The sequence below is a fragment of the Dipteris shenzhenensis genome, chromosome 19 (genome assembly GCF_047967505.1).
Source record: "Dipteris shenzhenensis isolate YYH24624 ecotype China chromosome 19, Dip_SZ_1.0, whole genome shotgun sequence".
NCBI classification, from domain to species: Eukaryota; Viridiplantae; Streptophyta; class Polypodiopsida; order Gleicheniales; family Dipteridaceae; genus Dipteris; species Dipteris shenzhenensis.
Genome location: NC_141614.1, coordinates 44,774,430 through 44,802,005, shown reverse-complemented (window position 1 = coordinate 44,802,005; position 27,576 = coordinate 44,774,430). Strand labels below are relative to the sequence as shown.

At 46.7% G+C, this 27,576-nt stretch overlaps 1 protein-coding gene across 2 annotated transcripts in view; it reads right to left on the bottom strand.

Moving 5' to 3' along the window:
* Nucleotides 1-14,526: 14,526 nt before the first annotated feature.
* LOC147890524 (phosphatidylinositolglycan-like protein) overlaps nucleotides 14,527-27,576 on the bottom strand; it is a 50,071-nt gene continuing 37,021 nt past the window's right edge. For both annotated transcript variants that reach the window (XM_087390833.1, XM_087390832.1), the window contains exons 4-6: nucleotides 15,544-15,682; nucleotides 15,349-15,452; nucleotides 14,527-15,223 (exon numbers count right to left, since the gene is read on the bottom strand). In XM_087390833.1, the coding sequence (XP_087246959.1) occupies nucleotides 15,384-15,452; nucleotides 15,544-15,682 (208 nt within the window). In that variant the 3' untranslated portion in view covers nucleotides 14,527-15,223; nucleotides 15,349-15,383. The remainder of the gene's footprint in view (nucleotides 15,224-15,348; nucleotides 15,453-15,543; nucleotides 15,683-27,576) is intronic.

The window sequence follows — 27,576 nt, the reverse complement described above, 5'->3', positions numbered from 1 at the left end:
GGGATGCATAGGAATTATTTTACCTTGGACCCTGGGAGCCATCCTAATCCATGAGAGTTTGTGGAGAATGGCACTGGTGCCAATCTCCACAATCTCACGTGTAAAAATGTCACTTTCTATCAGAATGGCAGTGGTGCCAATCTCCATCAAAATGACCTTGAGCTTTGGAAATGGGATGCATAGGAATTATTTTACCTTGGACCTTGGGAGCCATCCTAATCCATGAGAGTTTGTGGATAATGGCACTCTAGTTCCAATCTCCCACATCTATTTCCTTGGACCCTAGGAGCCACCCTGGGATTGGCAGTAGTGCCATGCTAACAGTTCGTGGGCAGACAGAAGCACAACAGACGACGGGCACTCGGTGACGGTGGTGGCAAAGGAGGAGAGGAGACGGTGGGAAGGAGGGTGGATTGGTGAGTGAGGTAGGAGGAGAGGAGATGGAAGTGTAGAAAGGGAATGGAAGTGTACAAAGGGACTACATACTACTATAAAATACAAGAAAGAGTGTCTATTATCGGAAAGGATGTCGTGTGTGTTCAATGAGAATCAGATGAAAGGAAATTGGATGGAAGAATGTTTAGGAGAATGTTGGCTCTTTTTTTTTAGGAGGATCTCGACTCTTTTTGTTTGTACTTTAAATTCAAATCTTCCCAGACTTTTTGTTTGCACTTCAAATTTAAATCGCCCGGCACTTTGATTTTGTAAGGTCAAATTTGAATCTCTCGAGCAAATTTTTTCCCAAACTCTTTAGAAATTAGAATCCTTCTCATTTCAATTCTCACTTTCTTTCACTTCTCTCTCATTTCCATTCTCTTTTGGTAAGCTTTTGACTCTCTTCTAACTCCCTAATTGACCTCTCCTCTTCTCCTCCATATCGATGTTTCCTCCCCCTCTTGATCGACCCAAATACTATGGTCCATTCAAGACTGTAAGAAGAATGGGATAGGTTGCATATGAACTGGAATTGCCTCTTGATGTGAGAATTCATCTAGTTTTTCATGTCAATAGACTAAAGGAAGTATTGGGTGTTGAGGATCAAGTAGTACTACTTACAAAGTTTGAAGATTTGAACTCTGTACCGCACCTACTTGAAATTGTTCTTAGATTTCATGAATGTCAAGTTAGTGTGTTGTCTGGCAGAGATGTCTGGCAGAGACACACATGTCATGGGGATGTTGGAAGTGTTCTGATGGAGCTCCGCACTCTCATGCTACTCCTTTTGGGAGCATTATGTAGTAAAGCCTTCACTTGAGTGACTACCGGATCATTGCAAGAAGGAGAAGAAGGTGAAGGGGGTTCGTGGCAAACACCAAAGGCAAACAAGGAGAGCAAGCAAACCTCAATCTCATCACATGAGCAAGAAGAGAGCTTGTATTTCTCAAAGGTTGCATAAAACAATGAAGACCAAAGTCAACCACTTGGCCTTTTATACATGTCACCTTTTGAAGGGAGGGCAACCCTATTCCTTATGCCACTCTCTCTCTTTTGTTATAGCTACTTGGGCCCATACGGTGCCAAGGCATATGCTGATTCTCTCAACCTTCTCTATGTCTTCAAATGGCTCTTGTATTATCCATATATGAGATCCAAATGGATCTTGTGTTATCTTTGCCAATTTGAGTGATCCCAATGACTACTTCGAAGCTGAGCCATTTATGGCTCAAAACCCGTAGGGTTTGGATGGGACAAATTTATGAGCATGCTCAATGGCTGTTAACATGCCCCCCTTCCTTCTTGTTACTAAGCCGCACTACAGTAAGTGAGTGCAGAGGACCATCTAGAGTATTGTGTAGCAGTCCATTGTGACATAAGGCCGATACTTCCAGAAGTGGGTGGCATGCATGTCCCCAAATGTGCGAATGTGACGGCCATGGAGATTTTGGACCCAAAGGTACAGATGCAAGTCTTGGAATTGGGAGGGGTTGATGTCGAGGTTGAAGACAATTTGGTTGTTGAGATTGTGAAGTTTATCATTGATTAGACAGCTGTGGGCCGGGAGATCTCGGAGTAGTTGAAGGATAAGGCGGTTGAAGTGCACTATTGCTACCACCGCTGGTCTGGTACCGAGCCATAAGTATCATTGAATGACTGAAAGCAAAAGCAAAATCCTTCTTAAGTCATTTCCTTGGGAAAGATGTACTTAGGGAAGTTATATATGATGTTGTGATCTTTCTTTTGGAGCTCTCGGAAGTAGGCCCAAGACCATCATTGTTCCATGGGCGTATAGATGAAATGGATCCAATGGTGGAGGGGTGCATTGTGATAGGAGAGCCAAAATTGCTCCTTCTTCAAAAAGGGGAGGCACCCGTAGGGTTGAAGTCTTGCATCTATGTCAATGAGGGGAATAGGTGCATCTGGAGCTAAGTTATAGCCGTCACATGTGTGCTTCGGGTTGGCTCACCTCGAATCGTTGAAGGACTTAGTGGTAAATGTAGTGAGGGGGCAAACTTCCATTATTTCATATAGATGAAGGCAAAAGCCTTTGAGTTGGGCCTTCTAGTGATGCATGAGCATTGTCGAGGTAAGTCCTGGGAGGATTGGAGGTCAGGCTACCATGGTACATATTTTGGCGATGATGAGGGGGGTGCTAGAGGAACATCATCATCTGCATTTGGCATGGGATCCTCCTCTGCATTTCCTACGATCAAAAGGTCAATCAGCCTGTCAACTAGATTTGTGAGCCATCGTAGCAATGTATTGATAGCTTTGAGCATCTGGTAGGTCAACAGCATTGGAGGATATGGACTAGGAGGTCCCGTGCTATGCGGTGCTAGTGTTGGAGGCATTGGAGGAGTACTCGGGTTAGCTTGTGTGAGGAACGGGAGGTGGGATGGAATTGATGGGTTGCTGAGGGGGGTGGGAAGGATTTGTGGGGTGTGTCGGATTGAGGTTAGGAATATCTGTGGGTGGGGTGGTAGCGTTAAAGACGGAGACGGATTCTTGACCATCCTCCTTGGTGACAACTTTAGGGTATGCTACATGAATCATTTCAAAAATTGCTCACCAAGGGTGTGAGTTTTGAAGAGCTTGTAGCACCCTGTTGAAAAAAATGATGATGTCAAGGGGGTGGGAAGTCATGGAGTGATAAGGCAGGTAAATATCCTTGAGTTTGAACTTATGAATGCATCCATTCGATGTTAGCTTGGATGCTTTTGGGAGCACATACCCATGGGCTCATTTCTTTGGTCTTGGCTAGCTGCATCATGTCATCATCCTATGGATAACTGGTGGACTCGGTGATTATTCGACACCACACATAGAAGTTTAAGAGAACGGGGCGGGTGGCTAAGGTCAAAAGATCGAAGGGACAGAGATAGGCTGGCAAGATGAAGGTCTAGTGAGAAGTAGGACATAGCTAGAACGAGACGATAGTGGTTGGGATTTCGATGAAGGATGGTTGGGAGTGTTGGATGGGAGAGGAGCGGTCAGATAGTGTGGACGATAAGATTTCATACGTGGAGTTCATCAAAGTGCATCTGAAAGTGTTTGGGGGATTGTGTGTGGGGATAGTGTGTAGGTGGCGACCTGTGCAGAGACCTTCCTTTACATGGCAAATTTCTACTCCTCCATGTCCTCCAGCATGGACTCCTCTTGGCATCGAGAGGTGCGAAGCCACTCATTTTTTATATGCAAGGTGATGGTGAGGGTTCGCTCCTGTGCGAGGTCTTGAAGCATCTGAATTTGTCAGTCAAATCCCTCCCTATGCCTTGCATACATTTCCTCAATCTGTATCTGCCGCTCTTTTGCGGTTCTGAGGCTTGATTCTGCCTTGTGCAGGTGGTCCATCATGGTCTAAACCAAGGATTCACTAGCAAAGAGTTCATCCTTGAGCTTTGTAATAGTCACCTCTAGGTCCTCGACCTTGGCCCTGTAGTCCTCTGCTCTATCTAGGGTAGTTTGCTTGTTGGTAGCTTGTGCAACAACCATGAGGGTGTGGCTTTCGCGTGTCCTGGCTGACTTGAGCTTGCAGCAGAGAGAATGACAATTGTGAGGCATTATGTTGCCTCCACTGCAAAATTGTGCATAGTACCTGAGGGAGTTGGGCCATGGCATCTAATAATTGGATCTCCATATTGTCTGGCTTTGATAATTGTTCAACAGACATCTCGCTACAACTTGCAGGTGTTCGATACTCAAGTGCACTGCAAAATTATAAGGCTTTTGTGAGCCCTGCCCATGGAGAGAAAGAAGAGTTGGTGATAAAAGAAGATGGCTCTTGGGCCTATACGGGGGTGGTGGCTGTAGTCTATGGAGCAGAGGAGGTGGGGGGAATTGATTATGCCCTTAAGTGGAGGCTAATATTTATGTATCTTCCCCTTGAAACATGTTTACATCAACGAGGGCTTGGATTGACGCCTTGCCTTTGGATTGATGGTTTGAGGCCTTGCAGCATCTCTGTCTCTCCAGGAATTCTCGTAATTGATGGTCTTCATATTGCTCCCTCAATTGACTGTCGAGTGGTTGTTGAGCAAGGTGGCTTGATGTGGTTGCACTTGGATGAATCCTAAGCCTTTTGAGGTAGGCCGCCACTGTCCCTTTTTCTATTGGAATGTCTCATGTGGCTCCTTTGTCGGCTAGCCCGTATGCGACAGGCAGATGCTGTTCCAACATGTGGTAAATTATGGGCTTGTAAAGGATTAGGTTTCCCAGAACATTTCCATGTGTTTTGAGGTCCTCTCTCATCTGAGTGCATAAATAATCTGCCTAGTTTGTGACTTGCGGCTCAGCCAGCCTGGCGCGGATGTTCAACACTATAGACTGATGGTGGTCCATATGTCTGACCTGTAACAACAGCTACAGCACTCTTGCCGATTTATCCAATTTTGGCACTGTGAGCTTTGAGAAGTGGATGTGTCCCTTACTTTTCTTTCTGTCGTAGGTGCAGATTTTGCTAAGGGGCTCATTCAGATTCTTCTTTTGCGTATATAATTCCACAACTACTGGTAGGCCAAAGGCAACGCGCACTACATCCACATTGAGGTGGTGGAAGTGGGGGGTCCATGTTGCATCTCAGAGTATGCAAGCCTGCGAATTTAAATTGTAAGTGCCTACGAACTCCCCACAGCAGCTTCATGTTAAAGTGGCAGGGTAGGATGCTTTCACCTCTAGATCATTCAGAACTTGGTATGCGGCCACGTTGTGGTAATAGAGGGTATAATTCTAACCCTCATACACGTATTTGGAGTTTATGGCGCAGCTGTTAAGTTGCTGGAGCCAGGCTTCACCAAGCAGAGAGTGTGCCAATGCCCTTACGACTTTGCATTCTCCTTGTGTTGGAGCTGGCGTGCGCTTCCTAGAAGATCAAGGAGGGGGGGTGGCAGCCACTTTTGATGGCTCTTGAGAGGTCTGTTGAGTATTGATCTCCTCCTCAGTTTGTAGTTCAGTTGCAAGTATGTCAAACGGCATCCTGATTGATCCTAAGGGTGTGCTCTGAGACTTAGATGGGCCAGTGGGCAATGGATTGGCAAGTGCTGGATTTGGGGGTGGAGACCGAGTTCCCTTTTGAATTCAAAGAATTCATTTTCAAGATCCAAGAAGGAGGATAGGCACATAACGAATGAGTCTGTGGAGGAGGAAGAGGCGGAGAACATTCAAATGTGGGCTGGTAGGTAGTGTGGAAGGGGGCAAGAAATTGTGGAATTTTGGCAAAAAACTGACAAAGTTTAGCTATTTTTGCTAAGGCGACAATCCTTTTATAGTTTTCAGCATCCCACCAACCAAGGGGATAGCATTATGGAGACGATCTGGAAGGATGGATAAGACGAGTCAAGGGGGTGGAAGGATGGTGATGATTTGATGTGATGACTATATAGTGTCATCTGCGGGTTAGTGTGCGGGTTAGTGGTATGACGACGATCCGACGAGATGGCAATAAAGCAATGATCTGACGGGATGACAGTAAGGCGATGATCCAATGAGATGGCCATAGGGTGACGGGGTACCAATTGGGCTTGAAAAAAGGGGAATTTTAATAGGTGTTTGAGTTATTGAGGGGGTTGTCGCATGCTGAGGGTGCTACCCAGGAGAAAAAACGAGGTAGACAGACTTGGGAATGCATAGACTCGTGAGGTCATCATGCAAGGATGCAAAAATGTATTGGCCGTATTCACCTAATGCATTCACCTAATGCTGACCTTGAATTTGGGTGGGTACATTGTGAATATCAAGGACTTGTGAGTCGATGGTGCATGTGGGTGATATGCCTACCGTATAAACTCACCTAGACCTAGACTTAATAATTGTGCACCTAGTGAAGGGTCGATTATGTGGAATGCAGTGGAGTTGAATACCAAACAGCAACATACTTTGTCATTAGCCAGGTGAAGCATCATACCTAGTGAAGGGTTGATTATGTGGAATGCAGTGGAGGTTAATGCCAAACAACAGCATACCTTGTCATCAGCCAGGTAAAGCATGTGCTGAGTTTGTGCATCATCTTGGTTGTCGGGTGTGTATCAGCACTGCAGCGTTCACATTAATGAACCTCCCTCGAAATAAGGCACGCGAGTTCTTGTGTTGTTGTACCCAAAGCAGGGCAGGTTCTTATGGTACGACGGCCTTTGATTTGAGAGGAGTAGGTCCAATCGACAGTACAAGTACTACCCTGAGTATGGTGACTTCCGATGGTGTTTGCATGGGCTTGGAGGAAGGTTCTTGTGTACCCGACCTATTTTTAGGGGTCTATTATTGTGTTGCTCCCTCAATGACCTTGATGACTTTCTCCTTGAGTTGCACTATACGTGGGATCATGATATTCCTTGGTCTAGTAGAATGGTCCATCATACTAGGCTCGAGGATAGGTTCTTGTGGGACTGCCTCAGAAGTTGACGCAGGTTCTTGGGTGGCTACCTTATGAATCCTAGTTGGTTGAGGGTGTGTATTCTATGTTGTTGAAAGCTTTGGGATCCAAACATATCGCTTGCCTTAACAGTAGTCATGGGCTTTTAGGAGCTTTGTCGCAACCCAATCCTTGTGAATCTTCTAATCGTGGAGTATTGGAATTTTTCTTTGCAAGCAAGGCGATCAGCGTCGGACCTTGCTTTTTAATGGAACTGCACGTGTTGGCACGTGTTGGCACGGGGCGAGAAGGGGTTGAAAATCCTTCCATGGCTTTGGTCTTCCAAGGTTGTTGTCCTCCTTCGGAGTAGCATTATGTAATATGCACAAAGGACAGCCTTGTGCACCCATTGTTTGCGGAATCCTTGGGTCATTCTCATGGCATTGGACATGGGAAGTAGAGGCGATACAGTCATTTGCGGCAAGGTTTGGATTTATTGCAATTAGGGCTAGGACTTCGAGCGGAATCGGGATAGATTTCCTTCTGGGGAGTAGAACAAGGGTTACGGGAGGCATCTGGAGCTTTGGAATTGTCTTCCTTTAAAATTTCCTTTCCTCTTGAAGGTGGTCGTACTATAGGGGGAGTGGAATGAACTTTACAAAGAGGAATTACTAAGGTTCTTCCACCGTACGCAAGAGTGGCAGTTCACGCTCTTCAATTTTTTTGTCAATTTATGGCATAGCACCAGGTCCTTCCTAGGATCATATGTTCGTCAATCATCACTATGGGAAGAAAATCAAAACAAATCTCTACCACCTGGCGGGCAACAATGAGTTTCAAGTCCACATACCACAATGTACTTAAGATTTGACTGTTGATAACTTGAACTGAAGCAACATTAATGTTTAGCGGTACCTTTAGCACTTCCCATACCTCATGGGAGATGAAGTTATGGCTCGCTCTTGGATCCATGAGTGCCTCAATGCTTGTACTCAGGCCATGCAACTGGACACTCAACCTAGCTAGATCTATCATTAGTTCATCAGACTCGGGGGCCTAGGTGTTCTACTATTGCCTTTAACAAATCCATTTGTTTTCATGGTATAATTTTGTCATTACATATCTGGGCTTCTTCGATAACCTGGCATTTCATCCAGGCTACCTCGACCTTGAGCTCCTTTTCTCTATGAATGGCCTGGAGGGTCTGTAGAGTGAGTGGACCATAATATTTTTTCAATTTGCTACCATTAAGGTAGCCATCCATCTCGACTCCGTCTAGGGGCATGCGCCTTGCAGAGTAACACCTTATGTGCCATAATGTTAGCGGCGAAGTGACCGCTTGCTATTCCGGAATGTGCTTCCTCAAGCACATCCACATACTCGTGTTCGCACATGCACGTGTGTATAATGCCATATTTGTCCATGCCGTAGAGTTGGCATGCAATTATTTGGTATAGCGCTGCATCTTTAATGAGTTTGCGAGCTTTGTCCTTCTTAAGGACTTTATCCGTAGAACTCGTTTGCCAGTTTTAGTGACCTATTTCAACTGCCCATTCCCAAATTATATCAATGAGAAATAAGGGAGCATCTAGGAGGTCATCCTCGACTCCCGTTGGAGATTGTCCGTTGGGAGTTCTCCAGAGGTGGTTGGCTAGGATGTGGGTCTTTCCTTTACACACCACGACTGTGACGTCGAACTCCAAGAGGATTAGCATCCACCTTGTTACGTGTCCCCTCATGCATGGCTTATTAACCAGATATAGTAGTGCCTGATGATCAACAAAAAAGATGAACTTGTTGGCTAGCAAGTAGTGACTGCAATTCTTAACTACATAAACCATGGCTAGACCTTCCCTCTCTATTGTAGTGCAATTAACCTCGGCATCATTTAATTGTCAGCTGGCAAAGTACACAGGGTAATCCAAGTTGTACTCTGTTGGTGGGCTAACACGCATCTGATGGCAAAGTTTGAGGCATCTATGTGGACGTGGAATATTAGATTCTAGTCCGAGGTTCGCAATACCGATGTTGTAGCCAGAGCTAGCTTGAGGGCTTCGAAGGATCTCTAACACTCTTCAGTCCACGCAAAGACTACTAACAACGTGTACAATGACTGGGCTATGTCTACGTAGAATAGGATAAATCTTTGATAGTAAGCCGTATGGCCTGTAAAGCACTGCACTCCCTTGGCATTCATGGTGGGGGTAGATCTAGAATGAGCTTGATCTTATTGTAATCCATGGAGATCCCGTTCTTGGACACTATGTGACTGAGAATCACTTCATGTTTAACCCAAAAGTGACACTTGAGAAGCTTTAGGGATATTTGGTACAATCTGCACCTCTCAAGGACTAGCTTCAGGTATTTTAGATGAGTATCCCATCTTGAATTCATGCACAAGTCATCCAAGAAGACTTCTACAAAGTCCCTTAGGTACTCCTTGAAGGTGGTGATCATCAGTCGCTCGTGCTGAAATATGGCGGGCGCATTGGGGAGTCCAAATATCATCACCTTAGCCGCATATACACCGGATTCGATTGCAAAGGCGGTTTTATCTTGATCATCCAGGGCGATGTATACCTGATTGTACCCAAAAAACCCATCTAGGAAGTTGTGAGCTTCTTTCCCGGCTACTCTTTCTAGAATATGTTCCATGAAAGGCAATGGATAGTGGTTGTGCCTTATGGCGGCATTGACCTTTTCCAAGTCCACACATACCCGAATTTTTCCATTCTTCTTTAGGACTATCACAATGGGCACACCTAGTCTATATGCTCTATCTCATAGATGAATCCCATATCTATGAGTTTTTTGGTCTCCTCCCTCACTACGAGCGCATATTTGGGATTCATAGGATAGGGACAGTGTCACAATGGCCTGATGTCATCTATCATGGGTATAGTGTGCTGCGCATGACTTCAGCGGGCACACCCTTCATGTCTATATAATTCCAAGCCATGTATTCTCGAAGGACGAAAATTAAGGCCTGCTCCTCGTTGGAAGTGAGGTCATCTGCTATGTATACCGGTTGTGGCTCCGCCCCTTCTGGTGCCAGGTTCACTTCCTTAACTTAGACCGGGCCATCGTATCCTTGGAAGCAACCTTCTTCATGGCTTCTCTTGGCCTGCTGGTATAAGATTTTGTGGTCTTCTATTGTGTAGGCCTTATAAGGAGAAGGAACCTATCATCATCGCAAGTCCTTTTCTTCCTCCTCCTCCTCCTCCACTTTTTTGGTGTCTTCTCCCTTGCCCCTGGTGGAAGCCTTCGAGCTTTTGGAACTTTGGAGCTTCAGGGACCTGAAGGGGGCTCTTCCACGGCACTCATGGAGCCGATTGGAGAGGTAACTCTACTCAACCGAGATCCCCAATTGGAGAGAAACTCATGGTGAGCAGTAGTGGAGCAGTAGTGGCCCCCACATATGTCAGCGGCAATGGAGGTCTTATTTTCCCTCACTTCCCCCTTGCTCACCTCGTGGGGTTTGAGCATGTTAAACATTTAGAGGGACACCACCATATTCAACCCTTCACGCTCTGGGGTTGTTATTTGTAACCCTATTCTTTCTAGGACGTTAATATTTGCCAGAATGTGCATCCAATTTCGAGAGAATTTAGGCTCGGGGAGAGGGGCATACCAAAACTCATCTCCTTACCATTGCATTTTCTCTCACAAGTTTGGAACACTTTTAGGGATGAGGTCATGTCCGTTGTGTCGGATTTTTCCACAAATAGGTGTCTTGACAATGGGTGGGCCTTGTATGTGCACAGGTCCACTTGCGCGATTTTCTCCTCATGGTGTAAATAGATGTTGTATGTGCGCCAATCATGTACAAGTTTGGACATTCGTAGGAAGGGCCTACCTAGGATGGCTTCATATCCGAGCTGCTAGGGGTGAAGTCCATAACCACAAATTGAACGGGGTGTGTGAAACCAAACACCTTAATGTTAATACCCGTGAGAACTCCTAGGGATTCTGCAGTTCAACTGTCAGCTAGCTTCACTACCAAATGGGTTTACTCGAGGGAAAATTTCCCCCACGTTTCCCAACGTTCTTTGGTGCAGACACTCACACCTGCTCCCCCATCTAGGATTGCATCAACCTTTTGGTTCTGGTAGGTTATGGGGATAGATGCATTAGTGTCATCACCTTCAAAGTATTGGCCTAAGTTATCGATGGGAACCTTAGGTCCCTCCTCCTATGGTCGGTTGTCTTCGGGGTTAGTAGGTCCTTACGCCAAGATTTGCCCATTTATCCAGCTTGAGAGGTCTCGCCAGAGGGTAGAATTCCCCCTTAACAAGGTGCAATTGGCATATTAACCTCTGTGGAGAGGAAGGATTCTAGCCCGACAATATCACGCAATTCCTAGGAGGTCTCCCTTCCGACCGATAGTGGCTCCTCAAGGCTATAGAGGTCTTCCTCCTCCCTTAGGTTCTGCAACACTGGGTCCTCTTGAAACATCTGTTGCATCAAGTCGAGAACCTTTGAGTTATCGAAGCTGGGTGGTTCATCTTCTTCCACTCTCTTTGGCACCAGAGGAGCTGGCGAGGGTGGTTGTCCCCTCATTTGAACCGCCTTGGATAAGCACTTGATTTGTTCCTTTGCCCACCCTGGTGGCCTTCTTGGGCTTGGTTTGTGGGGGCTAGTGTGCCTCGAACATGGGAGTTCTGTCCTTCCTTGCTTGCTTCTTCATTTCTTTGCCTACAGCCTTTGCCTGCATCCTTGTGATGACCATCAAGGGCACCACCACTACTTGACCTTGTTCAATGCTTAGTAAATTGATGCTAGTGCTCTTGAGCGGGGTGGTCGGAGCCACTAGCCTCCTTAGGAGGAAATCCTTGAATAGCTCCCCTCCACATCCAATGCACAAGGGCGTGGGACTTGTGGGGCGCGGGACCACAGGGGTGACCCTTGTATGGAGAGTCCTTTAAAAAGTGCGACCCTTGGCAATTAAAGCATGATACAGGAGGGTTCATTGTGCCCTTATACGGGCATTCGCTTGCCCTGTGAGGGACCTTGACATATATAGCATTGGATCGGGGGCCTTTATGCTAAGGAATTCATGTCTCTTGCCCTTGAGGCTACGGGCGCTGTCTAATACGGACATATTGATCCTCATGTAAAAGGTAGTGACTTGTGATGCCACTTCCTTCCTCGTAAGGATGATAGTCGGGATTACCATGCTCATGCTCAGGCTCTTCCCAATCATTAGATAGTTCTTTCACCAATACTTGGTTGACTGGAGTTATACGAGGTGGATACGATTGCGGACCTAGTATGGGTGGCAGTAATGGAGCATGTTGTGCCCTATATTGCTGGATTGGCTAGAGGGATTCCAAGTCCTATTCCAGGTTTGTGTGCATAGAGGGGTTGTTAAGGACCTAAACTATCTACCACAAACAAAAAACTTCACAAAACAATAACTTTTGGCACACAAACGAGTGGTTTCTACAAGTTTGACTGTCAAGCACCCAAAACCAATTCGGAATTCCACTCCACTCCTCATTTTCAAGTATTTTTAGTTGGATTTGACACTACAATCAACTTAGCAATCATTCTAAATACCTTCTTGTATAAACAAACATCAAAAAACAATAAAAAACAAGCTCAAATGCATGAAAATGGCTTGATGGACAGAAAGTTCAAAAGTAAGCTTTTCTACTCTAAAATCACTCTTTCTTCACTCTTTTCCACCTCCAATCCACTCCTAATCTCCACTAACAAGGCCTAAGGACATGTGCAATGGGTTGTTTACGAGAGGAAGCTAAACAAACGCAAAAGCATACCTCGTATCTCCCCGACAGTGGCTCCAAAGCTGTGTTGTCTGATGGAGACGTGTTGTGGGAATAGTGGAAGTATGACGACGGAGCTCCTTACTCTCGTGCTACTCCTTGTGGGAGCATTGCGTAGTAAAGCCTTCACTCATGTCACTGAGTGCTTACCGGATCGTTGCAATGGGGTTTCCACCGAGAAGAAGGGGGTGAGAAAGAGAGGGGAGGGGGAAGGAAGAAGGGAAGGGGATGGAGAAGAAGAAGAAGGTGATGGGGAATCATGGCAAATACCAAAGGCAGACAAGGAGAGCAAGCAAACCTCAACCTCAACACATGAGGAAGAAGAGAGCTTGTATCTCTCAAAGGATGCATACAACAATGAAGACCAAAGTCGACCACTTGGCCTTTTATACATGTCACCTTTTGAAGGGAGGACCAACCCTATTCCTTGTGCCACTCTCTCTCTTTTGTTATAACTACTAGGGCCCATATGGCACCAAGGCATATGATGATTCTCTCAACCCTCTCTCTGTCTTCAAATGGCTCGTGTTATCCATATACGGGATCTAAATGACTCTTGTGTTATCTTTGACAATTTAGGCGATCCCGACCACTACTTCGAAACTAAGCCATTTGTGGCTCAAAGCCCGTAGGGTTTGGATGGGCCAGATCCATTAGCATGCTCAATGGCTATTAACAGTTAGAAATAGGATGATCACTTAATACATGATGAAGTGGAAGGATCGTGTCGGAGGAAGATTCTACATGGGAGACAAAGAGAGTTTCCAAACTTTCTTATGAACTCAAGAGTGAGTTCTTAAAGAAAGGGGAGTATGTCATGTGCATGGCCCATATCTAATGTGTTTTAGGCACACAGGACTACCTTAAGAAGCGTGGGGAGGCTTTGGGCTAGGCAAGCGATTCTTGGGTTGAGTTGCAATGGCACGAATGAATTAGGGTTTCTACTATTTTTAGCAATGTTGGGCTTGAGCTTATACAAGTAGCCCAGGGGTTCAATTTTCAATCATGCAAGTCAAAGCAAGCTTAGCTCTTCCTTGTTGGTCTAGATCTTGGATTGTGTTGAGGGCGCGCACGTGCTTTCTAGCATAGGCCAAGACCAAGCAGTGAATACAAGACTCGTGAGGATGCCACCTTGTGGTATGGGACGCTAGGCTAGTAGGGATCTAGTTGGGAGATGTGACAAGATGCTAACAGCTCAGCTCGTGGCTCGGAGGGGACATCCTAGCCCTGGATGTCATGGTTGGGTGGTGAGAATGCCTACCTCTGTTTCTTTGTACTTGCAAGTTCGGATTCTCAAGAGTGTTGGGGTCGTGTCAACAGGGTTCCATGTTTCATATATAAGGAGTTTGATCATTACAAATATTAGAATCCCTTGCAAGATAACCATGATTGCCTCACACCAAGGGTGAAGCAATGGCTATGGTAATCCACCTTGGTCTAAACCAAGATAGCTTTAGTGAAACCCAAGCAAGAAATCATCTCAAAATCCTTATTGCAAGGATGGATAACATAAACGTCTAATAGGAATTGGAATTACCTTCAACTCTATGTAAATTCAACATGCTTGTAATCCTATATGCTTGTTATGTTGATGCAACAATTTGCTTGATTCATATTAGCAGTGTCATATGAAATTTTGATGTGACAGCTCGAGTTGAAGTAATTGTTCTAGAGTAGCTATAAAAGCTGCCCTAGGTGGCTGATCAAAAACGTGTAAGAATGAAAGTACAAAGGGTTGTCAACAAAAACCCTAGGGTGAGTTAATCCTAAACTCAACCACTAACTGTGGTTAGGGTAGAAAACCTTAGAAGGAAAAAGAGCCCTTAACCCTCCTAACTAAATAATACATTGGCCACTGCCTTTAATATTACAAAATTTCAACAAGTCTTTTTCATTGATACCAAAAGCAAAATAAAAACCAGATGGCACAATGGATAGGTGACTACAAAGCCGCTCAAAATGGTCCTTCGGGTATCAAACAGTGGCAATTTCTTATACTCTCAGAGTTATATGCAAATAGAACATCAACAATGAGCAGACTGGCACTACAAACTGTTCTCTATTCCTCTCAATTGCCTCTGCGGCTTGACTATGAAGTAGTCGCTCCATCTGCCTGATTTTCTTCACCCCTCAATAACAGGAAACATTTATTGCCTTGCAAGTATGAGTATTCACGTAGTAGCAAGAATGAGTTGCCGCATGTAAAAAATGTGGAAAGGTACACCTGGAACAACAGCATTTGTGAATTCCAGTGCAAGCAGCACCTGATTTGTGCTGCTGCCTGGACATACACATTGACACCCCTTTTGTTTTCCACAGTTCTCTTCTTTCTTAATACTGGTAAAGGAAAACATTCACGCTCTTGACAACACTCTCTCCAACCCATTAAATACCAAGTCCATCCTATAACTAATGTTTCCCCCTCCTCTCACGCAAGCTTCCATTCTGTCTTTGCTTGCTGAAGCTGTCTTCACTATTTCTATCATTTTTTAGCTCTGGTTTATTCAAAATTCAAGATTTTGAATATGATACTAAGGCATGTTTAGGATTCATGGCATTGCATCAAAATGGACATTATCTTTCCTTTTCATGTCCAGGTACGCCTTTTATCATTCCAACTCCCAAGGATCATAAAGCATACATGAGATCAAAATCTCTGCACAGGACAAGACAAACTGAAGTTATAATCACAGCAAACAATGTTCTACAATGACAAATCAAACCCCAGCATGTGCCTTGCATGTGGTAAAGTTAGTAGCAGTGAAAACGAGAAGTACCTACCATAAAGGAAATAGAAACCGGTCATGGCCCAATGACTAATTTCCAACTGCTTCACAAAGTGCTTTCCAGATTGGAACAAGCATGCTCAGAGGAGGCCGCACTTCCTAATAACAACATCCATTGAACATCAAAAAGTGTAAGGCTACTCTCAAAATGTGATTCATGATACCTTTCCTACCCAAAAATACCCCTTACCCGAAAGGCCAGTACAAGATTAGTGTCATCTTGCAGCAATAATGCAAGATAATAGTAACATGATGTTGGTGTTACTGCTTCATTGATAACAGCTGCTAGGATTCTTTTTAAAGGCACAAACCGACGCTGCACTTTTCCACTGCATTCACAATTTGCCAAGGCGTGAAATATTAAATATGCCGCTTGCATAATAAATCCGATCTAAATATGCCACTTACATAATTCAATCCACCTACATAATAAATCCAATCTATTCATCCAACTACTCTAGATTATTGACTTTGTCAGATACAGATGTTATGCTGCTGGCTCTTCCCACAAACTTATCCACATGAAGATGACTCTTAGAGGAATTACATTGTATATCACTTAAACTGAAACACATGCAAAAGAATGAATACAATTTAGCGAGAATTGGCACTTGATCAATGCTGACCCATACTACGAGAAATCAATCAAATGGAAAGGTATGAAATGCAGGAATATCTCGGGGAGGACATATCATGGTTAGAGAGCCAGGGACAGCCATGACAGTGGCGGTATGGAGCTGCAATGGCACCCTATGGTCACAGACCCAGGGGCTCTCAGAGACTTCTTCTTTTTTTCCCATGAAAGAGACTTCTAGTGCCGAGGCCATGGGGTGGGGGGACAACACAGATTGAAGATAGCGGTATGGAGCTGCAATGGCACCCTATGGTCACAGACCCAGGGGCTCTCAGAGACGACTCCTTTTTTTCCCATGAAAGAGACTTCTATTAAGTATGAAAGAAACCTGCAAGAGCAAGCTCAATGCGTAAATACATCATGTTGGACATGAGAAAAAACACTCTAGAAGAGTAAGCAAAAACTCAAAGAGCTGGAGAGAAACCAAGGTTGAGGCTGAAAATGCCACCTCAACCCTGATGATGTCTCTGAGAAAAAAGGTGAGCCCCTCCATTTCATAAGGAATATAACCCTCCTGGAAGAGGCTGCCTTGGAGGACCCTTGCATGCTCGCCCAGCTAGCCATCATAGTGTGAATGGTATCAGCCCAAATACTGGCCAAGCTATGTGAAGGGTGGTCCTGAGATCCATCAATGGCCTCCGTGCATCTGGCCCTTCAGATCTGCCAAGCAGCAATACTAGCCAGTATCTACCAAGCTGAATCCATATCAGCATGCACTGGTCTATATCGGGAGATAGGCATGTCCTCCAGAGAGCAAGGCTCAACTAGGTGCCGTCAAATAGAAATGGCCTAGGAAGCATCCTGCCACTCGTGGAATATCTAAGGACCTGATAAAGAGAGCCAAGCCACTGATCCCCACGTGACGAAGAAATGAGGGGGGGGGAAAAGTGGCAAGAATCCTGCCAGCCCCCCGCATCCAAATGGCTCTCACATGTCTGCAGTCCCATAAGCAATGATGAACCGACTCATCTGCAGAAGAACAACTCGGAGACTTCCACCGACAGGGAGATGATATTCTACACCGAGACACATGAGAGTCCAGAGAGAAGACTACCCATAGTCACGGGATACACCTAAGAGTCATCCTTCAAACATGAGACGAGGAGGGATAGTGGGGTACGAGGTTCTTGAGGGGTAGCAATTTTGGTAAATCACACCTAAGACTGCTTATCTATGTGATGCAGAAGGAGGAACATGCACGGCATATGTGGGTGTGATCCCAGCCACCTAATAGACGACTGCTCTTTATTGCAGTATGTTATTTTCCCCCAGATACATCATCATATGTGCAAGAGGTCACTACAGAGGGTCATAGCCCATATGAGATGATATACGATAATATTGTGGAGATTTCCAGGCACGGAGAGATACTCCTACGTAACATCAATGCACACACGACGAACACATAGATGGAATTGCTTGATTTTGAGTTAGACCCCCTCAGAGTGCCAGAGATAGACCCAATAGATCCCGGGATAGTGAGACACTCAGAGGATACACCACATGTGACAGGATATGAAAGACACCTGCTGAAGATGGGAGTGGTACACGTCATGATCATATACAATGGTCTCCAGCGATGGCCATTGTCTGGAGGGCTTACCTGTTTCCCACACAGAGGGGGTAGTAGCACTGTAGACTACTAATCGGGCTCCCCGACTTTTGTTACACGATTACAGGACTTCATAGTCTCTCCCCCCTCTTGGCGCCAATCACTCGTACCTGTCATTTAGTATCTTGACTACACTACTTGACATAGTACGTGATCCACCTACCCTCACCAAGTCCGAGTAACTTCAATCATGCCCTTGATGCAGTATACATGAGCAACTTATTAGTTATCCCACAGGCTAGCGACCCCCTTTGGAGATGATGCAAACCTCGCTCATACCTCAGACACACTGGTATTAGTCATCCATGATACCTCCACTAGATCATTCCCCACGACCAAGTCTGCAGTTCGCCCCTCAGCTAGATAGATAACACAAAACCCATGGTTTAACAATAGAGTTTCGGGAGATAAGATCCCACATCATACAGAAGCAAGCTTTGGGACACTGGACGAGGTCTGAGGCACAGTAGCTTTCATGACATTTGGCGCAGTGTAAGAGGCAGGCATTACTCTCACATAGGATGGATGAGGTAATTCGATCTTTTCGTGGAGGTGATCACACACCTTTGCATGGGGGCTCTTATCCGAGGGGAAGACCCAGTTGTATATATCTAGGTGAATCCAAGAACATGCCCAAACTCATCTGCTAAAAACACAACATAGTGCAGCTTCAATCTCATGATAGTCACTCATAAGGTTGACAACCAAAAAATCCATCACGCATAGGAGGGACTAGCTACTATGACATCCCCACTAACATCATCAGCGTCCAACATTGGGTGTAGACCATAGTATAAACATATGCTCTCGCACATACAAATCCACACACCCACGCATACTTTAGCAACCATTTATGCAAAGTCTTTGTACTGAGTTTATCTCGGCAATCAGGAGGTGAAGGGAAGTCTCAGCCATGACGAAGGCTAGCACTAAAGGAGAAGGTTAATCAAAAAGTAGTCCAAAATCTCTTCATTCAAGCTACAACTGCTTGTGGAGACTAAACGATTTCATTTTAGTTCTCCCAGACGAGCATCTAAATCTAGCTGATAACTTAAGATAGAAAGAATTATCATAATACCAACACGCCACAACATGGACGAAAACTTCACAAGGTGAAATTAGATGAATCCAAGAACATGCCCAAACTCATCCTCTACAAATACATAGTGCAGTTTCACTCTCATGATAGTAAAACCATAAACTCTGTCACGCATAGCACTATGACATCCCCATTGACGTCATCAACGTCCAACAGTGGGTGTAGACCATAGTATAAACATATGCTCACACATACAAATCCACACACCCATACATACTTGAGCATCCATTTAGTATGATCGTTTTTTACAAGCATTAATAGAAGTTCTTTTCTCTGGAAAAAAAGATTATGAGATATTTCGGGCCTCACTCCCACCGGCTGATACACTTCCAGAACCAGGTCTATGTTGGCCTCTATCTAATGGAGATGTGACGACATAGAGAGACCCTATTCGTCAAATCAAAGAGGAGGAGGGAACAATATCGTAGGAGACAGGAGTAGAACGAGGTCAGAGACACATCACAAGTTTCTACGCATTCAAGTCTGCCCCTAGACATGTTGGAGTAGAAGAGGAGAAGATAGATGACATGAGGACAGTATGGGTTAGTGGGACGGAACGATTATGAGAAGGGATGCAGCCAGAGACATAGGAGCCACATATGAGCAGTGACGAACCAGAGCACGTACAATGAAGGTCCAACCCATCACAGCTTTACTCATTGGAGACCGCCCGACCAAAGGCGTCACTCTCGATATGGCCCACCGGGTACAAAGATCACGAAGACCACGCCCCCCGCCACAGCGCAAGACAACCAAGCAGCCACAGATACGATATATTTTCACAGCTCACAGATGCCGGTTTCGGCTTTCGGTCCATCAGCAAAGGATTGAGGTGGGGAGAGATGCAAGTTTACCGAGAAAGCAACGGATCTGCACGCTATGTATGCTGGGGACAAGACAGAGGAGCATTTTCTTTGTGCTTGCCCAGCCTACTATGAGATCCGAGGGTGCTACCATTGTCTCTACCTGGAGGGGAGAGGCTTCGGTCCACTATCATGACTGATCCATTTCCATGACCAATTCTGCATTGGACTTTATTTGGTGGAGATGCACTAGCACCGAGAGACAATACTGCGACACATCAAAGAGCAGCAAGAGGTGGCTACGTCAGAGGACATAGAGGCTGACCGAACACAGCGATGTGTCACAGACTTCTACACATTTGAGTTAGCCCTAGAGCACAGCTGAGTGGAGGAGGAGGAGCTAGCTGACATGAGAGCAGCCTTGATAGGTAGAGAGAGCCGACACAGTGCCGCCGAGAGAGAGACACAGAGACCACGCACGAGATAGAGTGTGCCCAGAGCACATTCAATTGAGGTCTGGCCTATCACAGCATTCCTAAGGGAGGGACCGACAAAGACGAGGGGTCACTCAAGACATAGCCCAGAGAGTTTAGAGATCGAGGAGACCATGTCCCCTACCACAGCACGAGACAGCTCAACAAACGCAGATACGAGATATCTTCACAGCTTACCAGAGAGCCATTATTGTGCCGGGCTTTAGTATTTGAGTCCCAGCTCCGAGATTGACTTGATTCAGTTTGTACTTGATAGATTGACTTGATTCAATTTGTACTTGATTGATTATGATTTTGCTAGCATAGATTAGTACTCAACAAGGGCCCTAGCACGCCATTTGCTCCAGCCCATTGAGGCTTGTTTTCTTTTTCTATGCACTTTGTCCCATAGGCCCGCGAGGCCTCCCGCGGACGTACACACATCTCTCTCTCTCTCTCTCTCTCTCTCTCTCTCTCTCTCTGTGTGACATCAGGATATCCCAAACCTTTTAGCCCGCGGGGAAGTTCTCCTTGTTGGGGACTTCAACGCCAGAACGAGTACGCGACAGGCACCACTCCTGGACTTCCAAGACGACTCTATCATGCTTCCAGACATGGACCTAGACGGAGCAGGTATGACTAGGACCTCATCGGACCGACACGGGCCTGTTACACCATATGGACACGCGCTCCTTGATTTGGGCAGGATGCATGATCTCATCATCTACAACGGGCTCGACCTATGGCCCTCCTCAGGTGGTTTTACTTGCTTCCCACACGGGGGGGGCACTAGTGTAGTAGATTACATCATGGGATCCCCTACCTTCACTTCATGTATCACCGACTTCACCGTAGCACCACTCCCTCCAGGAGCTGATCACACATACCTATTCTTCACTATCGCCACCCCATGCTTAGCCACACCACACACCACATAGGAAGCATGACACCTACCACAACATACACTTTGATCACAGCCTCTCACCGGCCTACTCTGGATGCCTAAACAGACTCCTAACCTACATCGATCACATACCACTCATAGAGGACCGTGCTGCCCTGATTAGTCGCACACTCCACGAGGCTGCCCTCCAAATCTTTCCCCACACCACACGGTCCACTAGACCACCACCTCTTGGTTTTGTACCCTGCAACAATTGGTACGATGCGGAGTGCAAGGCTTATCGCCGACAGCTCCGACTTGAAACCAAATGTCACCTCCCGAACATACCAGACATGGTACGTAAGTACCGACGTCTCGTACGTCGGAAGAAGCAAGCTTTTCTTCGTCAAAATGAGGAGCAGCAGCTGCACATCTTGTACAACAACAACTCTAAGGATTTTTGGCGGAGATTCCTTGAGCGTAGGTCCCCATCACCCCTCACCGACACGAGAGTCTCGCACACGTATGCACACCATCTATATGATGTCCCACACCAGCCCACTCCAGACCTCATACACACACCTCGTCCCACCACTTGCACGTTGTTCACCAGAGGGGGAGTCAAGGACGCGACATTGAAACTGCACAATGGCCGAGCTAAATTTCACGAGGGGCTATGCACTAAGTTTATCGCATATGGGATCAACACGTTAGCCCCCATTCCAAGCAAAGCTATGCAATGAGCTGTTTGCCTTGGCTTCCCCCGCACTTGGACACTCAACACCATCAGCCCCATCCACAAGGTAGGGGATCCCATGGACCCGAGTAACTACAGGACTATCATGATTGGACATGTGATGTCCAAGATCTATGCAGCTGTATTGGATGCATCGGTCAGCCTGTTCGCAAAGATGAGAGGGCTCAGAGCAGAGGGTCAGGCCGATTTCAAGCGAGACCATGGGACTATGGATCACATACTCACACTCAGGAGTGTCATTGAGGAGGCCAGATCACGGAAGGAGAGGGTATACTGTTGCTTTGTGGATTTCCGCAAAGCCTTTGACACAGTATCTCGAGCTCGTCTTATCACATGCCTACAGACACTGGGATTTGATCAAGAGATCATTTGGGCAATCATGACACTGTATGAGAGAGTCTCACGCCGAGTTCGTACAAGCGCAGGTTGGACAGATGAGATCCTGAGTACCATAGGGGTCAAACAGGGTTGTCCCTTATCACCGATCCTGTTTGGCCTCTACATCGATGAGCTTGAGACTTTCTGGGGACGTTCGGAGGGACCAGTTGCTCACTTGCCGGGATCATCATCAGGATTCTTCTTTATGTAGATGACGTGGCACTCTTGTCGTCCACACCCGAGGGGCTCCAGCGACACCTGGATGCACTGCAGGCTTTTTGTTTATCCCATGATTTGGAGGTCAACCTTGGCAAGACCAAGGTCATGATCTTTAACACCTCTCGAGCAAACATGCAACGGAAACAGTTTGCTTTTACTTTGGGTGGGTCACCAGTTGAGATCGTATCCTCATACACTTACTTGGGGGTCATCTTCTCCGGCCCGATCTTCACGATGAGACCAGCAATGCAGGCCAGACTGAGTAGGGGATACGCCTCACTGGCTCGGCTAGAGAGACAGTGTTTCACTCCCACTTCCAGGACCCTCGGACCAAGGCTCTTCTCTTCGACTCCTTCGTCCGACCAGCCGGTATGTATGGCAGCCCTTGTTGGGGGCCTGACATGTCAGAGATAGAGTGGACACGGGTGGAGTGCTTGCAAATCCTCATGCTCTCACGGATGATCCAGGGGAAACTGTCTGTACCACATCACATCATTCAGGCCGAGTTTGGTGCTTCTCCACTCCAGCTAGATGCAGCCTTTCAGACCATCACATATCTACACCAGGTTAGATCATATGGGGACTGCACATCAGGGAGATAGAGGTTGCCATGGTTGGCTCTCGATTCCTCCATGACGTTGGCAGCAGAGGGAGACGAGCGATGTTGGTATGCACGGACCCACAGATGGTTTGTGAGACTAGGGTTCCACATCGATAGGATACCTCCTTTTCAGTACAGTTTAAATGCCCCTCCAGTACTCCCACCCCCCATCCCGATTGGGCCACATACCAACTAGGTCATTCGAGAGGATCTCCTGCAGCTACACACCTTTAGGACCTGGTTGGAGCCAAGGGAGCTTCCAGTGAAGCTGAGTTTCTACAGAGATTACTGTCTTCGCATTTCGGAGGAGGGATTCATCACACCACCAGGGTACACTGAGCTTCATATGCCTCACTCACTACGGATCTCCATCAGACAGTTTCGGGTATCATCACACCACCTCCGCATAGAGAGCGGCAGAGCAGAGGTGATTCCTAGGGAGCATCGCTTATGCATATTGTGCGACTGTCAGGAGGTTGAGTCGGAGGAGCACTTTATTTTCATCTGCCCAATGTACTATGAGATCCGAGGTCGCTACCACTGCCTCTTCAGAGACGGCTCCAGGCTCCTTTCCAGATTCCTCGCCTACCCAGATCAAAGATGCCTCGCGACCTTCATTCACGAGGGAATCCGACATAGAGAGTACTTACTCAGGCGACGGGGCTTGGCCACATCATCAGACACCTCTCAGAGCAGGATCACAGAGTTCTTCCCATCGAGTGACATTGATCGCCCAGTCTCTAGCCGCGGACGTGACAGAGACCCCGACCCAACGATCGCAGCACGACACACGAGACATCGAGGGGACACACAGATCACTCTGGGGGACCTCCCGTCATTGTTTAGACCCGGGATACGTCCCACGGGAGTCACGGTGGCTCTGGTCTTGCATCGAGCCTCGTCCAAGAGACCGAGATGCACGGCACCCCTTGACGGGCACCAGCGTCCCATCACCGGCTATGCACCAACCAGGGGGACATGACATATGGAGGATTCCGCTCTGCTCCAGTCCTTTTCTTTTCATTGTTACATCCAGATGTATTTGATTATGTATGATCAGACTTAGGATTCAGCACGGGTGATGATGCTCGTTTCACTAGCTCCACCCTTACTGTGATTTGTATCAGGTTTTCTTTCAATCTCATAGACCCATCGGTCTTCCGAAGACTGTAATAAAATTTCTTTCTTTCTTTCTTTCTCTCTGTCTCTCTGTGGTGGTAAGCCATCCGTTCCTCACCAGATCATTCAGGCTGAGTTTGGGTCATTCCCATTACAGCTAGATACTGCATTTCAAGTCATCACGTATCTGTTCCGAGTCAGGGTGTATGGGAGTTACACTTCTAAGCCTAGCAGACTACCTTGGCTAGCATTGTCGTCCTCTATGGCACTTTTGGCAAGAGGAGACCAGAGATGTTGGTATGCACGCACAAAGAGATGGTTTGAGCAACTTGGGCACAACATGGATAGACTCCCTCCCTTCCAACACACTATGGACGCTCTGTTTTCTCCCCTCCTATCACACGAGGTCAACCAGGTAACCCGTGACGATCTCTTACAACTACACACATTCAGGACCTGGTTGGGACCGAGCGAACTCCCAGTGAAGCTCAACTTCTACAAAAATCACTGCTTGCATATCACAGTGGAGGGTTTCATTGACCCACCAGGATACACGCAGATCCACTTACCCACTCACTGAGGATCTCTTTTGGGCACGAGTCTCTTCACATGGACTTTGTATCGAGAGCGGGAGAGCAGAAGGCCTACCCAAGGAGATGCGCATATGAACATTGTGTGACATGCAGGAGGTTGAGACGAAGAAGCACTTCATCTTCAGGTGCCCCGTTTACTATGAGATCCGAGGGCATTTCTAATGCCTCCTCAGAGATAGCTCTAGGTTTTTGTCCCAATTCCTCTCCTATCTAGACCAGAGAGGTTTGGCGGGCTTCATTCATGAGGTAGTCAGGCACCACGAGAGGATACTTCGATCACAACCGGAAACAGGAGCAAACTTCTTCCTTGGCAAATCCCTCTCACAACTCTATCACGGAGTTCTTCCTGCCAGATCACATGGACCCCCACGAGACGAGGCCTCGACATGATCATGACCCAGAGCCAGTGACCCGACAGCTTAGAGGGTTGACGTGCAAATTACACTTCGGGATATCCCCTCTCTGTTCAAAGTTGGAGCCCGGCCGACAGGGGTTACTGTGGCCCTTGTTAGACGCAGAGCGATGACCAAGAGACATCACAGGTCCGCACCCGTGAGCAGCCGACAACACTCTATCGTCGATTTCATACCTCCATTGCCCCTTTCACCCTGATGTCCTGATGATGATCATGATGAGATTGATAGGTAGTCGACCACTGACATGACTATGTTGTACTTAGTACTATCATTTTGCATTTTCGCATTCTGTATTGGTGTGGATGCTCGTTAAGTAGCTCCACCCTCACAGTTCGTTTTGTACCAGGTTTTTCACAGTCTCATAGACCCATCTGCTTCGCAAGAAGAAGCATGCTTTCATTCATCGAAACGAGGAGTTCATACACATTTGGTTTAGTGACAACTCTAAAGACTTGTGGTGGACGTTCCTTGAGCGACGAGCTCCATCCCCTCTCACGGACACCAAAACCTGGCACTCCTATGCACGCACGTTATATGATGTCCCTAACCAGCCAGCACCTAAACTCACATGTACCACGCTCCACTTTGTACACACTTTTCACAACTAGTGGTACGCAGCCCAGAAGCTTCACAAAGCCAAAGACCATGAAGGCCTACGTACTAAATTCATTGCATACGGAATAAATACCTTGGCCCAGATCTTAGCGAAGCTCTTCAACGAAGCAATTTGCGCAGGCGTCCCACACACTTGGATCCTTGCAAACAGGAGATCTCATGAGCCCGAAAAACTACAAGACCATTATGATTGGACATGTCATGTCCAAGATCCATGCATCAATGCCCAAGATCCATGCATCAATGCTTGACACATAGGTTATCCTAGTCACACAACTTCAGAGACTCAGAGCTGCTGGGACAAGAGGGCTTTCGGATAGATCACGGGACCATGGATCATCTATTTACACTCAAGGGGGTCATCGAGAAGGCCAGGCCATTTAGTGGCTCCATTCATGCTCTCTCTCTCTCTCTCTCTCTCTCTCTCGATCCGAGGATTATACCGCTCTCTTTCAGGAGAGGCACGGCTTTGGGCCTCTCTCCCAGCTGATTCAGTTCCATGACAAAGTCTGTGTTGGCCTCTATCTGATGGAGATCGACAACACAAAGAGACCCTATTGTGTCAGACTAGACAGCAGGAGGAGATAGTGCCACTGGAGACAAAGATGAATCGAGCTCAGCGACATGTCACAGAGTCTGCCCTTGGACATAATGGAGTAGAGGAGAAGGAAATAGCTGATATGAGGGCAGCATGGGTCAGTGGGTTGAGATGACGAGGAGAGACGCAGCCAGAGACGCAATGGCAACACATGATGCAAAGACGGACCAAAGTATGCACCATGTTCAGCCCATCACAGCTCTACTCAAAGGGGATCACCCGAGCAGAGGCATCACTCTTCATATGGCCCACAAGATACAGAGATCACGGAGACCGCATCCCCCATCACAACAAGAGACGACCGAAGAGCCACCATGGCACCAGGTTATGTGTTTTGACTCTGAGATTGAGTACTAGTTTTGAGTTTTGACTTTTGAGTTTTGATTTTAGTTTAGCATAATACTCAGCAAAGGGCCTTAGCGAGCCCAGCCCACAATGGCTTGTATGAGTTATTCTTGGATTGTATTTTGTCTCATAGGCCAACGAGGCCTCCCGAAGATGTAATACAAATTTTTTTCTTTTTTCTCCCAGCCCCCCTGCCATCCGTCTCAGCCTTCCTGCCATCCCTCCTAGCTCCCCCGCCATCCCTCCTAGCCCTCCCACCATCCATCCTAGCTCCCCGCCATCCAGCCTCGCTAGCCCACGTCTAGGTCACATAGACCTGCTCTTGCCCCTGCCTAGGTCCTGGGGACCTGCTCCAGCCCTCAAGGCCTTGACGCTACCTGTCAGGCTTTGATGCGATCTGCTATCGAGGTACCCTGGGTGTCTAAATTGGCTCCAGCACTACTCGGGTGCTCCAGCTGCTGCCCCACGAATCGTGGCTGTTCCTCGCTGCCCCGAATCTCCAAACAAACATGCAGATCGATTGCTACAGATTGGCGTACACACACAGACGACCTCCAAACAGCAAACAACAAAGACATTGCAAAACATAAAGGCCCCACGACTGCTGTGAATCAGTACCAAGAGACAACAGCTGATAGATCTGCTCCCACCCTCAAAATTCGGATTTTTTAATTCCAGAAAGGGGCACCAAAACTAAGGTCAGGCATCACCTCCAGAATTCGAATCTGAAATCCCAGAAAGGGGTGCCAAAACTCAAAACCTGCTCCAAAAAACTCAGGTCTGCTCCTGCCTTTGGACTGTCTTTTGAACTACATTACAATGGGACATTGGCTCAAAAACAGCCCATAACAGTGCATAGAATTGAAATGCAGGACTGTACATCCAGTATGGACAGCTCACCGGACAGGAAAACCTGACGGGAAAAAAGAAAGGGAATACAGTGCAACTTGGATGAGCATTCAGAAGATTAATGACCAGCACATCAAATAATGCCTGAACACAGTCTCTAAAATACAAGATAATGACACTGAGAACTTGCAGAAAAAGTTAGGGGAAACAAAAGAGATGGATGTTGATG